Here is an 11,529-nt window from a genome sequence, read left to right as displayed (position 1 = left end):
GTAGCTGCTTAACAACTGCAAGTCTAAATTTCCTGTGATAATCCTGTGTTCCACTTACAGCTTGACTAATTGCTCTAAAAAAACAATTACCATCACCAGCTATCTTCTCATTTCTACATGGAGCCCCTAATGGACCTATTTCAGTAGATACAGGATCAACTTTGTCACACTGGATCTTTAACTGTATGCACAAAGACTCTGACACTGCCTTACTAAGAGGATTAAACATTAGTTGGTGACTACTCATATCACTAAGAAACTCTACATCTAAATCAATATCATTAACATCCCTTCTTTTCAACTTCTTACACATTAAACCTCCAGCTACTCTTTTGCGTTTCCTAAGTCTTCCACTCTTGCTGCACCTCATCACTGCCAGATGGCTAGAACTTTCCATCAAACTACTTCCAAACACTCTGTTTGTATTTTGCACAATTTCTGAATGTGGCGGACACACATCACTATGAACAGTATCTTCATGCAGAGAGACAAAAACACCCGTAATCTCAAATGGCTTCTCATATCTAGTCATTGTTTTTGCAAGTCTATGTACATGATGAAAAAGTTCATCAAGAGTGCTAAAATATAAAACAACACTCTTCCCCCTAGAATCTACAAGCCCATTAGGACTTCGAGCATGAGAATCAACAAGTGCATACTGTCCATTTTGATGTATGATAGCACAGGTGTTTGCACACACTGTCAAAAGACATGTGTTATAGTTACGAAACATCTGTGTCAATCCGTCTTTCAAACTGAAATGCACCCCGGATGTAATTAATTCACCGTAAGTAGTATCAACATTTCCACTGACAACATCACCATAGAAAAAATCTAACCTCTGTCCATGAACAACATGCTGTGTGGGCAGTTCAGTGGCAAGGAGATAGTGATCTCTGGTATCACTGATCAAGTTGTTCTCTCTTAAAGAAGAGTACAACTTGTCCCCTGACACAAGGACCTCATCTAAGGTATGTGACTGCCATGAAAACACACTCTGAATTGTGTGTTTAGCTAAACTTACCAGGCTTATGGCCATGCACTGTTTCCCTGCGTGTTGAAAGCGAGCATCTCCCTGATGGAATGCGCCCTGCACAGACCCTACTCGATGTGGAGGTGTGACAAAACTACTTCCCTCAACCTTAGCTTCAACTTCTATGTTTCCATTACTGTCTGCAGCCTCTGAGGAGCTCCCTGCACTAAGCTCAATATCACTGTCTACAATTTCAACATCACTGTCTGCAGTTTCAACAACACTATCTACAACCCTTGTGGAACTGTGCGCACCAATCTCAACTCCCAACTCAGCTAGATCCATGCGGACAACAGCATAGCACTGTCCTTGCAATGACTTTTGCAGACCCCTGATGTGGCACATCAAGTCATTCAGGCATGTGGTAAACACAGCCACAGATCTGCCACAGCTCGAAGCAAAGCCAGATTCATCTCGTCTACCACAGTCAACAACCACAAAGTAGTTGTTGTGCTGTATGATAACTGTACAGGCATTATCGATGCTAAAGAGACACATGCCTGTACTCATCAGCAGGTCTTGAAGCTTCTCATACAACAGAGCCTCTCCACTAGACGTAGCAGCAATGTACTCTGCCAAGTCAAGCTCAAGTCTCCACTTCTTACCAAAAACACTACGCTTTTCAACTAGCTGAAAGAACTTGTCCTTCTCTGCCAGATTGTGACTCTCCTGTGCTATAAACGCATACAAGTCACTACCCTGTGACCTGATCTCATCCAGGTCTCTACCACGCCATGTACACACAGGTGAAACTTTGTGCTTGATGGCAGCTACAACACTACAACATATTGCTGTGTTAACATCAGGACGCTCACCACTGCCTAGTCTTAAAGTACTGGCAGAAACTACAGGTCTGGGTAACTGCTCACTACAAACACAAGACAGACAACAAATATCACTCTGACCTTTGATGAATCTTTGAGAGCGATGTTTCGCGCTACCTTCCACCTCAGGGGCCTGGGCAGGGCTGGCACGTGGAGACACGGGAAGCACAGGGGACACAGAGGACACAGGACACGCTGGGGACACGTGGGGCACTGGCACCTGATCAAAAACAAAACAGGTCAATTACCAGCATAGACAACACAGATATGTCACTGATATAAGTCAAACCTATTGCTTGAACCATTACAGTACTTATGTGACATTCAATCAGTATGAAGAACAAACAAAAAACATTTTATTGTTAAATTAAACACCAACCTCCTCTCCAACCATCTCAGGCACGACAGTAGCAGGTGTGGCCTGGGACTTCACACCTCCTACACACGGCACTGCCTCCGCCTACAAAAACAACCACAGTCATGGATGAGTTCTCAGACTGCAGTTAACTTGTGACACTGTTACTTAAATAAAACAAAACATTGTTTGCCAAAATAATCTTATAAAACTCACCTGTCGAACGGACCGACTCCTCTTGGAGACAGCAGCCTTCTTCTGTTCCACAAAGGCCTTCTAATGAAAATACAAGTTACAACATTATACACAATGAAATAAGTTTGGACTGGGTAACTGGGTTACTGGGTAATATAAACACAGAGTCTATGAATATTACCTGCTTGCCCTTGGGAACAGGTCTGCACTCTGCAGGAGCAGGCAGATGAGATGGAGCAACCTTTTCCATCTCATCCAACAGCGCAGCGCTAAACCAGACTGGTGTTAGCGGGATGGCACACTCCTTCAGGACCTGTGAAATTACAACACAGATACAGTTCTTAAACTGAACAGGTGTAATGAAATACAATGATACATAAATTTACTACAAAGCAAACTTAGCACTATTTCAAACATGTAAACTATGTATAGAATGTTTGCTTGCTTTAAGCACAGCACCTCAGACATGTCCGCAACTCTGTCAACAAGATGAAACATTACAAACCTGCTTTCCAACCATCCGCTTCTTAGGAACCACACCAGAGGAGAGAGATGATTCCCCTGATGAGCTCCCCTGTCATTCAAAGAAACACAGTTTGTAGTTATTATCATTGAACTTCAGTGCACACAGCGTATACATTTACAAATCTTTCAAAAAACTATCAACAACTTACCCTTCTGCGCTGTCTCACAGTGGTCCACTCTGTGAAGGGGTTCACTGGAGGACGCCGAGTAGGAACTTCACCTCTCACCACAAGTCTAGGCTTGACCTGTGGGACAGAGGGCTTGGGAGGTGTTGGAACCTGGACGCATGTTGTCTGTGGCAGTGGCTTCAGGGTCTATTTAATGACATAACAAAACACAGTTATTAATAAGCAGGTCAAATATAACATTTAAAACATACTAAATTGGTATTATTACAGATAACATAGTAAGTGCAATAACCCAAATGCACTGATTAGTAAAGAATTCACATTCAATGCAATGAACCATAATCTTTTTATAACACAACACAACTTACATCGTACGCAGCCTGCCATAGCAGCCGTGCAAGGATTGGCATCCCTGCAGTATCAGACAGGTGAATCTGTTGAAAAAACATTAAGCAAAAATTATTAACAACACTTTCAGTGCTAAAGATGACCAATTTATGTCATAAGTGAAAGTTCTACTTACACCATCTCTGGCCCACAAATCAGTCTCTCTCAAAGGGAAATGTTCGAATGCTGGAAAGTACCTCACACCTTAAAAAATCAACAAGACAAAGTATGAGATACTAGATACAATTGTGTTTTCATTTACACAACCACATTAAACAATACAACAAATTCTGCTTTAAAAAGCAGACATACCCATTCTAGCAGAAACTCTGTGGTATTCCTGACTCATGGCCTGCTGCAACTGGAGATTGCTGGAGATCCGAGGAGGAAACTCAAGCACTGCAACCTAAAAAATAAGGCAACACATGTATAAACATTTGTATTGTATTGACAAACCTTTCACATTTCCCTTTCAAACCATTCAATATGCCAACAAGAACACATGTCAATACGTACGTTGGACCAACGTTCCATGGCTGCAGACAAAAGCATGGCAAAGTCTGCACTTGCACTCTCGATGGTCTTGGAGTGCGTCAGGTTGTTGCTGGGTGCCACAAGAACCACTGCTGCAGGAGTACGGGGAACCTCAGCGTGGATCAGCTCGATCCTCTCCTCGTGTGCAGCAGCCCCTGGTGTCGACATGATGCCAAAGGAAAACAGTCCCTTTGGCATCTCCACGAACCCATCAACGATGGCTCGCAGGTGGGAGTCACCAACCAAAAGGACAAACTGGAACAGCAAAACATAGTTGGAACATCACCTACTAGCCAATGAATTTACAACTCTACACATATAAAATAAAAAGAAAAATTCAATTTTTTATACCTCCTTGTCAGAAGACTCAGGTGGAATGACCAACTTGTGACTCTTCCTGGTCAGAGTGGAAACTGGCCACCTGAGGATACGGTGGCGCTGTCCCGTCCCTTGTACTATGAAAGAGAAATCAAATTTCCCCAACTCAATCACAAAAGTAATGACAAATGCAAAAGCAACACCTCTAAGATACACCAACAGTAATTAGTTCAACAAAAACAAAGAAATATAATTTTCCACATACCTGCTTCATCTTCTTCCCGTGCACGACGCCACGTGGGGGTGATGTCAAGTGGCTGTCGCTCTGCCAGTCTACGGGCTGCTGCCTCGGAACGACGAGAGGACTTCGTTCTAGGCATGTGGACTAAATTATATTAAAAAAAAGGGACAAAGGAAATGAATGAATATGAGTATTAAAAACATACACTGAAACATGTTTTTAGGTAAATTCATTTATGAATATACAACATCAACATAACATACCTCGCAAACGCACCAAACCAACTGTTGAAAATTACCACGGTATGACTTTCTGCCGACTGCAACTGTAAAGAAAAAAATGCAGACTTTACAAACCATTGCATTACACAGGCATATTACTCAACACAAAATGTAGCAGTTGTCACTAATCAATCAATGTAAATATATTTGTCCCCAAATAACATTTACTGCTTCATCTAAGAACTGTGCCACAGGTCCTATTAACAAACCAGCAACTCTGCTTTATAAAGTTGATACTACAATAAAATTGTGTGTAACTGTTCTATATCACATAACACAAGTTATCTCAAAGCTAAAACTTCTTCCACCCCTAGTAAACACTTGATCCATGAATCCACCCGACTTAGGCCCCTAATTCTTGTAAAACAATGCCTAAATTGTTGCCATTTAAATGACAACCTGGAGTATCTCCTCAAGCATAACACACTTAACCTCAGGGTTGAGTATTGTGTAATGCTAATGTTGAGCAATGACAATAACAATAAAATGACATTAATTACACTATTGTACCTTATCCCATTTGCACATTGATAAAATGTCTGGATATTTGTTTCATTCTTTTGAACACTGTAAAAAATACTAGGATTTTTGCTTTCTATTTCATCATACACAAAATCACTTTCTCATGGTAGGCTGTCATTCATGGCATTTCCTTCATACACAACATATCCCTGCTACAGGCTGAGGAGATGTTCACTACTTGCCAATGTTTTTGCCTATATCGTGAACACAATAACATCAAGTCTTTATTACTTGTGCTAATAATTATCACTACACCTTCATTAAAAATTCTAGAATTTAAGTACTGTATAAGCCACAGACATCTCAGATGGGTTCAATTTTGACAACCACCGCTGTTAGCTGAAAGACAACTCTAATACACTGGGTGGCGCTGTCGTGAGAAAATACCGCCATGAGACTGCTGCCTGCAGTGACGCAGCTGGATACTATCGAAACTCAGGAAATGGGGCGTGTTTTACAGTAGCGCTGCATTCAGCCATTTAACAGGACGAACTGTTTGTTAGCACCAACGACGACGTGTGTTGGATCCAAAACTACGCCTCAGCACACCAACAGTTCCATAAAATTTACACAAATTAGCTCATGATTGACAAAACCTCTGCGTCCTTATTACAGTAAAAACGTAGCAACAATATGTACAAAAAACACAATTTACTCCTTCCCACAAAGAGTTTACTCCCTTCCACCACCAGCCCCACAAGCATGGACGACCGAAACCTACGGTCAACAAATACAACCATACCAACTCAAAACACGTACTGAAATCCTAATTGACCAAAAGCACAGATAAACTGACTCTCAACGAAAAAATCTGTATGAATCTGCTATCACGCGTTACTACACAATTTTCAGCGCGTTACTCTCACACAAATACACCGCTAAATAAGACTCTACTTTTCATCGTCTCGTTAAACGACGCTACCTCTGCTGCAAAGCCACAGCTAGCTACATACAGATGAAAACAAACACGCATACTCTTTCAGGAGCCAAACACAAATTGTGAGAGCGGGCACGACCAGCCGTTCACTTTCAATAAAACGTGAATGCAAACCTAATCAGTTTTTTTCCGAAAGGAGTCCGTTTATTTGTGTTTTTGGTCATGTAACCTATGCCCCTTCCGAGTGTAGGAGAAACCGGCAGATGAGGGGGAGGGGTGCGTGCGCCCTTAGCTTCTGTTTATATCATCGCACACCTCCGTTCACAGCCATACTAACTCACAAACATCGACTTAAATGCTCCATACATACGAACTAAGTTACACAAAGTTAGGAAAATGCGCCAGGAAAACATTAAACCTTTATCATCACTTTTAAACTACCTTACTCCAAAAGAAAGATATTACAATACAAGTCGTTCAAGCACTGTCATTACTTACTGTGTCCAAAGCGTCGGCCGAAGAATGAAGACACGTACAGGAAAAAAAAATGAAGGGGAAAGAAAGAAAAACGGAAAAAGAACAAAGAAGGAAAAACTTGAAGAAAACAATGAATCTCTCAGATGGGATCGCTAACTCGCCGTAGCGTGTTCGCTCGCTCTGAGTTTACCACACAAAATGGCACCCGATACTGTGTTACGGAGAGATTTATAACCTCTCCAGCCAACCGACCAATCACAATACAGTATAGAGCCGTGCCCACGATGAAACTGCAGGCGTGAATTAAAACGGTAACGCCCACTGAAGTAAAGACAACTTCAAAAATACATGATAATCCTTTGTAATAATTTGGTTGCAACTTAATATACACTAGGCAGAACACAAAAACATGTTTCACTTCAAGAAACGAAAATAAAAATCCTAAACAAAAAAAACAGCTATGAATGTTTCTGTTTTGTGTTTACATGGCTTTACGAATAATGCTGATCGGCTAGTAATGTTTTCCTCACGCATGTGGGATAAATGTAATGTAATGTCTGCTTTTCGTATGTTACCCCAAACTTTTCCTATGTATCTTACACTACCTATTTCCTCTGTATTAACTCTGATATAATCAGTTAAATACTCTTCTTGTACCATCGCAAAGATAGCTCAACGGATTTGACACCGCGCTACGATGTCGATTATTTTTCTTATGGCACGGGTTCGAATCCAACTCGTGCCTACCTATGTACATTATCCATCAATTTTCCTATATGTCCCGCACTACCTATTTCCTCTCCTTTATCTTATTGGACACATCAAGTCATCAAAACACACCATCTTTTAATGTCTTGTCGTCTTTTTAAAATTGTATTTCTTTTCACACAATTCACTGCAAATCCTTAAACCTCATGAAGCAAACAAAGCAAATGCTGCCTTGAACTGAAACCGCCACAAACTCTATGACATCCCTCATAAGACGTACTACATCACCTACACTTTTGCAACTTGCTTGCACTGCGTACAAGCTTTACAAATTCATGTTAATTTGTTATCCACATTTGGTAATAATACTCTCTAACACATATAGGAAAATTACACAGTGATGATGTATATTTACTGAGACTACAGCACTGGGTAACCATGTGTGTGCGTGTGTGTGTGTGTGTGTGCGTGTGTCCGTGTGTCTGTGTCTGTGTGTATGTATGTATGTGTGTGTGTTTGTCTGTGTCTGTGTCTGTGTCTGTGTGTGTGTGTGTGTGTGTATGTGTGTGTCTGTCTCTATAAAAAAACAGCAAACAACAGCCATATTCATTTTATTGACACAACAAAAAAAAAAAACATTTAAATCAGGAAAGAGTAATGATAAAGGAACAGAAGACACAATGAATGCAATAAATTTATTGTGTACAGAAAATGTCTTTACCGCTTAGACCTCACAGGAAGCAACTCATCTTAGGAACTCATGGGATAAATAACATGATCCTCAGACCCTAAACTCTGGTGTTAATGAAGAACAGTAATGCTTATTGAACATGATTTTTCATTGAAGGTTTATTAGAACATAACCAGGATCCTGAAAAGGTACTGAAACAGTTGAAGATAACTTGAACACACTTCAGAGGCTGGATGAAACCTATATAACAGGAGAGACAAAGCATTTTCAAATTTGACACCTAAGATCTGCTTTGATTAAGAAGGACAGTGTGGTGGCTCATCATTGGATGAAAGGAGTGCTGAGACTGGACAAGAAGAATAGCAGGAAAACTGCTTCAGACTTACAGACCATGGGTGAACAAATACTCTTCCTGACTACTATGATTCCAATGTACCATGTATGCCTGCTGGCAGGGCCAAACCTAATCCATACACATAGCTCTTGGCTAAGCCACATTTTGCTGCACTTAGGCTGCTTGGAAATTACCCCAAGACGGACCATTTTATGCGGGGCGAGGGCCCGTCATTGCTGCATGCAGCTATATTTATTATTATTCTTCTTTGTTTCTGCCGATATAATGCCACTTTGCGGGCCTTTGGCTTGAAAAAAAGGCGAAATGACCTAGCCACAAAATTCAAACTCGGCGAAAAATTTATGATTCCACTGTCTCTGCAAAAATCCATCACCCCTCGCGCCCCCTAGGGGCTTAAAACTGCAGCCCCTTGGTCTGCTTTGAGCTACAGCCTTGAAATTTGGTGGGTATAACAAGCATGCCCACATGAACAAAAAAGTCTCTTATGACAATCGTGAATTCTCAACACGAACTTCGCTATTAGCACGTAAACATGGGATTTTCACGATTTGTAGCCTATGCATTTGAACGAACTAGTCCTAGGGCTTTTGTCACACCGACTTCAAACTTGCCATGTGTATACTACACACATTGAACATTAATAATCATAATACAATTTACAGAATATTTTTCTGTTTTGCCAGGACACGGGCTCAAAGTTCGGCATTTTTCAACTTTGTCCAATCTTCACCAAAATCAAGACACATGTTCAGTGTTAAGCCCTGGACACAGCCATATCATTATTCTCCCCTGAAAGCACAACGCCTCCTGATGGCAATGGACTGAAATTGCCAAAATTACATTTATAGGCTATGTATTTCAATGAACTACTCCCAGGTTTGGACTAAGATGAACTCCAAACTTGCCTTGTGGAAACTACACAGATTGAAGATGAACACTTACAATACAATTCTTATCATCTTGTATGGCGTGCCCACAAATGGCCGCCAAAGTTCACCATTTTGCTACTTCATGAAAATCTTAATAGCTCTCTTGTACAATGTTGGATCAGGCCCAAAATGCACACATATGTTAACTCTCCCATTCCCAACACATCCATATACTTCTTTTCATCTAACACTACAGCGCCCCTTACTGTTAACAGGAACTCATGTCTTTTACTCTCTGATTCATAGCCTGTTCATTTTTTGCCATTTTCTTTTTCATTTCACTTGCAAATCTCTGTCACGCCTTCATAAAGCATTACAAATCAGCTCATGCCCTGAAGGTCAATGCTGTGTCTATGCCACTAGCTTCACCTCGCTAATGTCAAAACACAGCAGGAAGTAGTACTAACTCAGTCATTTAAGGTCTAATTTCTTCCAAACTTCACACACACCATAAAAGTCCATCCCCCAACTCTTCTATAACCTCAAATCTCTGCTACTGCAATAGCGCCACCCACTGGAAATGCTTGATCATATTATTACATTCATTTTAACGTTTGCTCCAAATTTTACACACATGAAGTCACTCCCACTCCTGACTGCTGTTGACATGCATCACAGAAATAATGCAGCTCCCCCTTTTGGACATTAATCATATCAACTATGATTTCAATGTAACATTTATGCTTGAGGGGCAACAACCTCATCCATACACAGAGCTCTTGCTTGAGGCACATTTTGCTGCGCTTCGCCCGCTTGGGAATTACCCCAATACGGACCATTTTACGCGGGGCGAGGGCCCGTCATTGCTGCATGCAGCTATATTTAGGGCCCGAGCCCCCGGAACCGGGGCGAGGCCCTCTTGTAACCGTTAGGATTATTATTATTCTTATTCTTATTATTCTTATTCTTCTTTGTTTCCGCCAAAACAATGCCATTTTGCGTGGCTCTGCCTTGAAAAAAAGGTGAAATGACCTAGCCACAAAATTCAAACTCGGCGAAAAATTTATGATTCCAGTGTCTGCACAAAAATTCATCCCCCCTCGCGCCCCCTAGGGGCTTAAAACTGCAGCCCCTTGGTCTGCTTTAAGCTACAGCCCTGAAATTTGGTGGGTATAACAAGCATGCCTAGATGAACAAAAAAGTCTCTTATGACTATCGTGAATTCTCAACACGAACTTCGCTATTAGCACGTATACTTGGAATTTTGACGATTTGGAGCCTACACATTTCAACAAACTACTCCTAGGGCTTTTGTCACACCAACTCCAAACTTGGCATGTGTATACTACACACATTGAAGATCAAAAGTTATAATACAATTTACAGAATATTTTTCTGTTTGGTTATGACACGGGCTCAAAGTTCGGCATTTTTCAACTTTGTCCGATCTGCACCAAAATTAACACACATGCTCAGTGTTAAGCCCCAGACACAGCCATGTCATTATTCCCCCCACAAAGCACAACGCCTCCTGATGTCAATGGCTTGAAATTGCCAAAATTACGTTTATAGGCTATGTATTTCAATGAACTACTCCCAGGTTTGGACTTAGATGAACTCCAAACTTGCCTTGTGGAAACTACACACATTGAAGATGAACACTTACAATACAATTCTTATCATCTTGTATGGCGTGGCCACAAATGGCCGCCAAAGTTCACCATTTCGCTACTTCATGAAAATCTTAATAGCTCTCTTGTACAATGTTGGATCAGGCCCAAAATGCACACACATGTTAACTCTACCATCTCCAACACATCCATATACTTCTTTTCATCTAACACTACAGCGCCCCTTACTGTTAACAGGAACTCATGTCTTTTCCTCTGTCATTTATAGCCTCTTCATTTTCTGACATTTTCTTTTTCATTCTTCTTGCAAATGTCTGTTGTGCCTTCATAAAGCATTACAAATCAGCTAATGTCCTCAAGGTCAAGGGTGTGTCTATGGCACTAGCTTCACCTTGCTAATATCAAAACACAGCAGGAAGTAGTACTAACTCAGTCATTTAAGGTCTAATTTCTTCCAAACTTTACACACACCATGAAAGTCCATCCCCCAACTCTTCTATAACCTCAAATCTCTGCTACTGCAATAGCGCCACCCACTGGAAATGCTTGATAATATTATTACATTCATTTTAACGTTT

The 11,529-nt window shown here is 41.0% G+C and overlaps 1 protein-coding gene across 1 annotated transcript; it reads right to left on the bottom strand.

The window, feature by feature from the left end:
* Positions 1-1,878: 1,878 nt before the first annotated feature.
* LOC141785537 (uncharacterized) lies at positions 1,879-4,679 on the bottom strand. The gene is made up of 13 exons (XM_074663892.1): positions 4,565-4,679; positions 4,333-4,436; positions 3,964-4,236; positions 3,760-3,853; positions 3,584-3,651; positions 3,429-3,494; positions 3,082-3,246; positions 2,913-2,981; positions 2,589-2,720; positions 2,429-2,488; positions 2,237-2,317; positions 1,975-2,077; positions 1,879-1,901 (listed from the first exon to the last, which is right to left on the bottom strand). The coding sequence occupies exons 1-13, from the start codon at positions 4,677-4,679 to the stop codon at positions 1,879-1,881; spliced, it is 1,353 nt and encodes a 450-aa protein (XP_074519993.1).
* Between the last annotated feature and the right edge of the window lie 6,850 nt (positions 4,680-11,529).

The sequence above is a fragment of the Halichoeres trimaculatus genome, unplaced genomic scaffold, assembly GCF_033239565.1.
Source record: "Halichoeres trimaculatus isolate MK-OKI-2021-1 unplaced genomic scaffold, fHalTri1.1 fHalTri1_scaffold_2, whole genome shotgun sequence".
Lineage (NCBI taxonomy): Eukaryota > Metazoa > Chordata > Actinopteri > Labriformes > Labridae > Halichoeres > Halichoeres trimaculatus.
The sequence above is the reverse complement of the archived record's forward strand: the minus strand, read 5'-3'. Positions and strand labels throughout refer to the sequence as shown.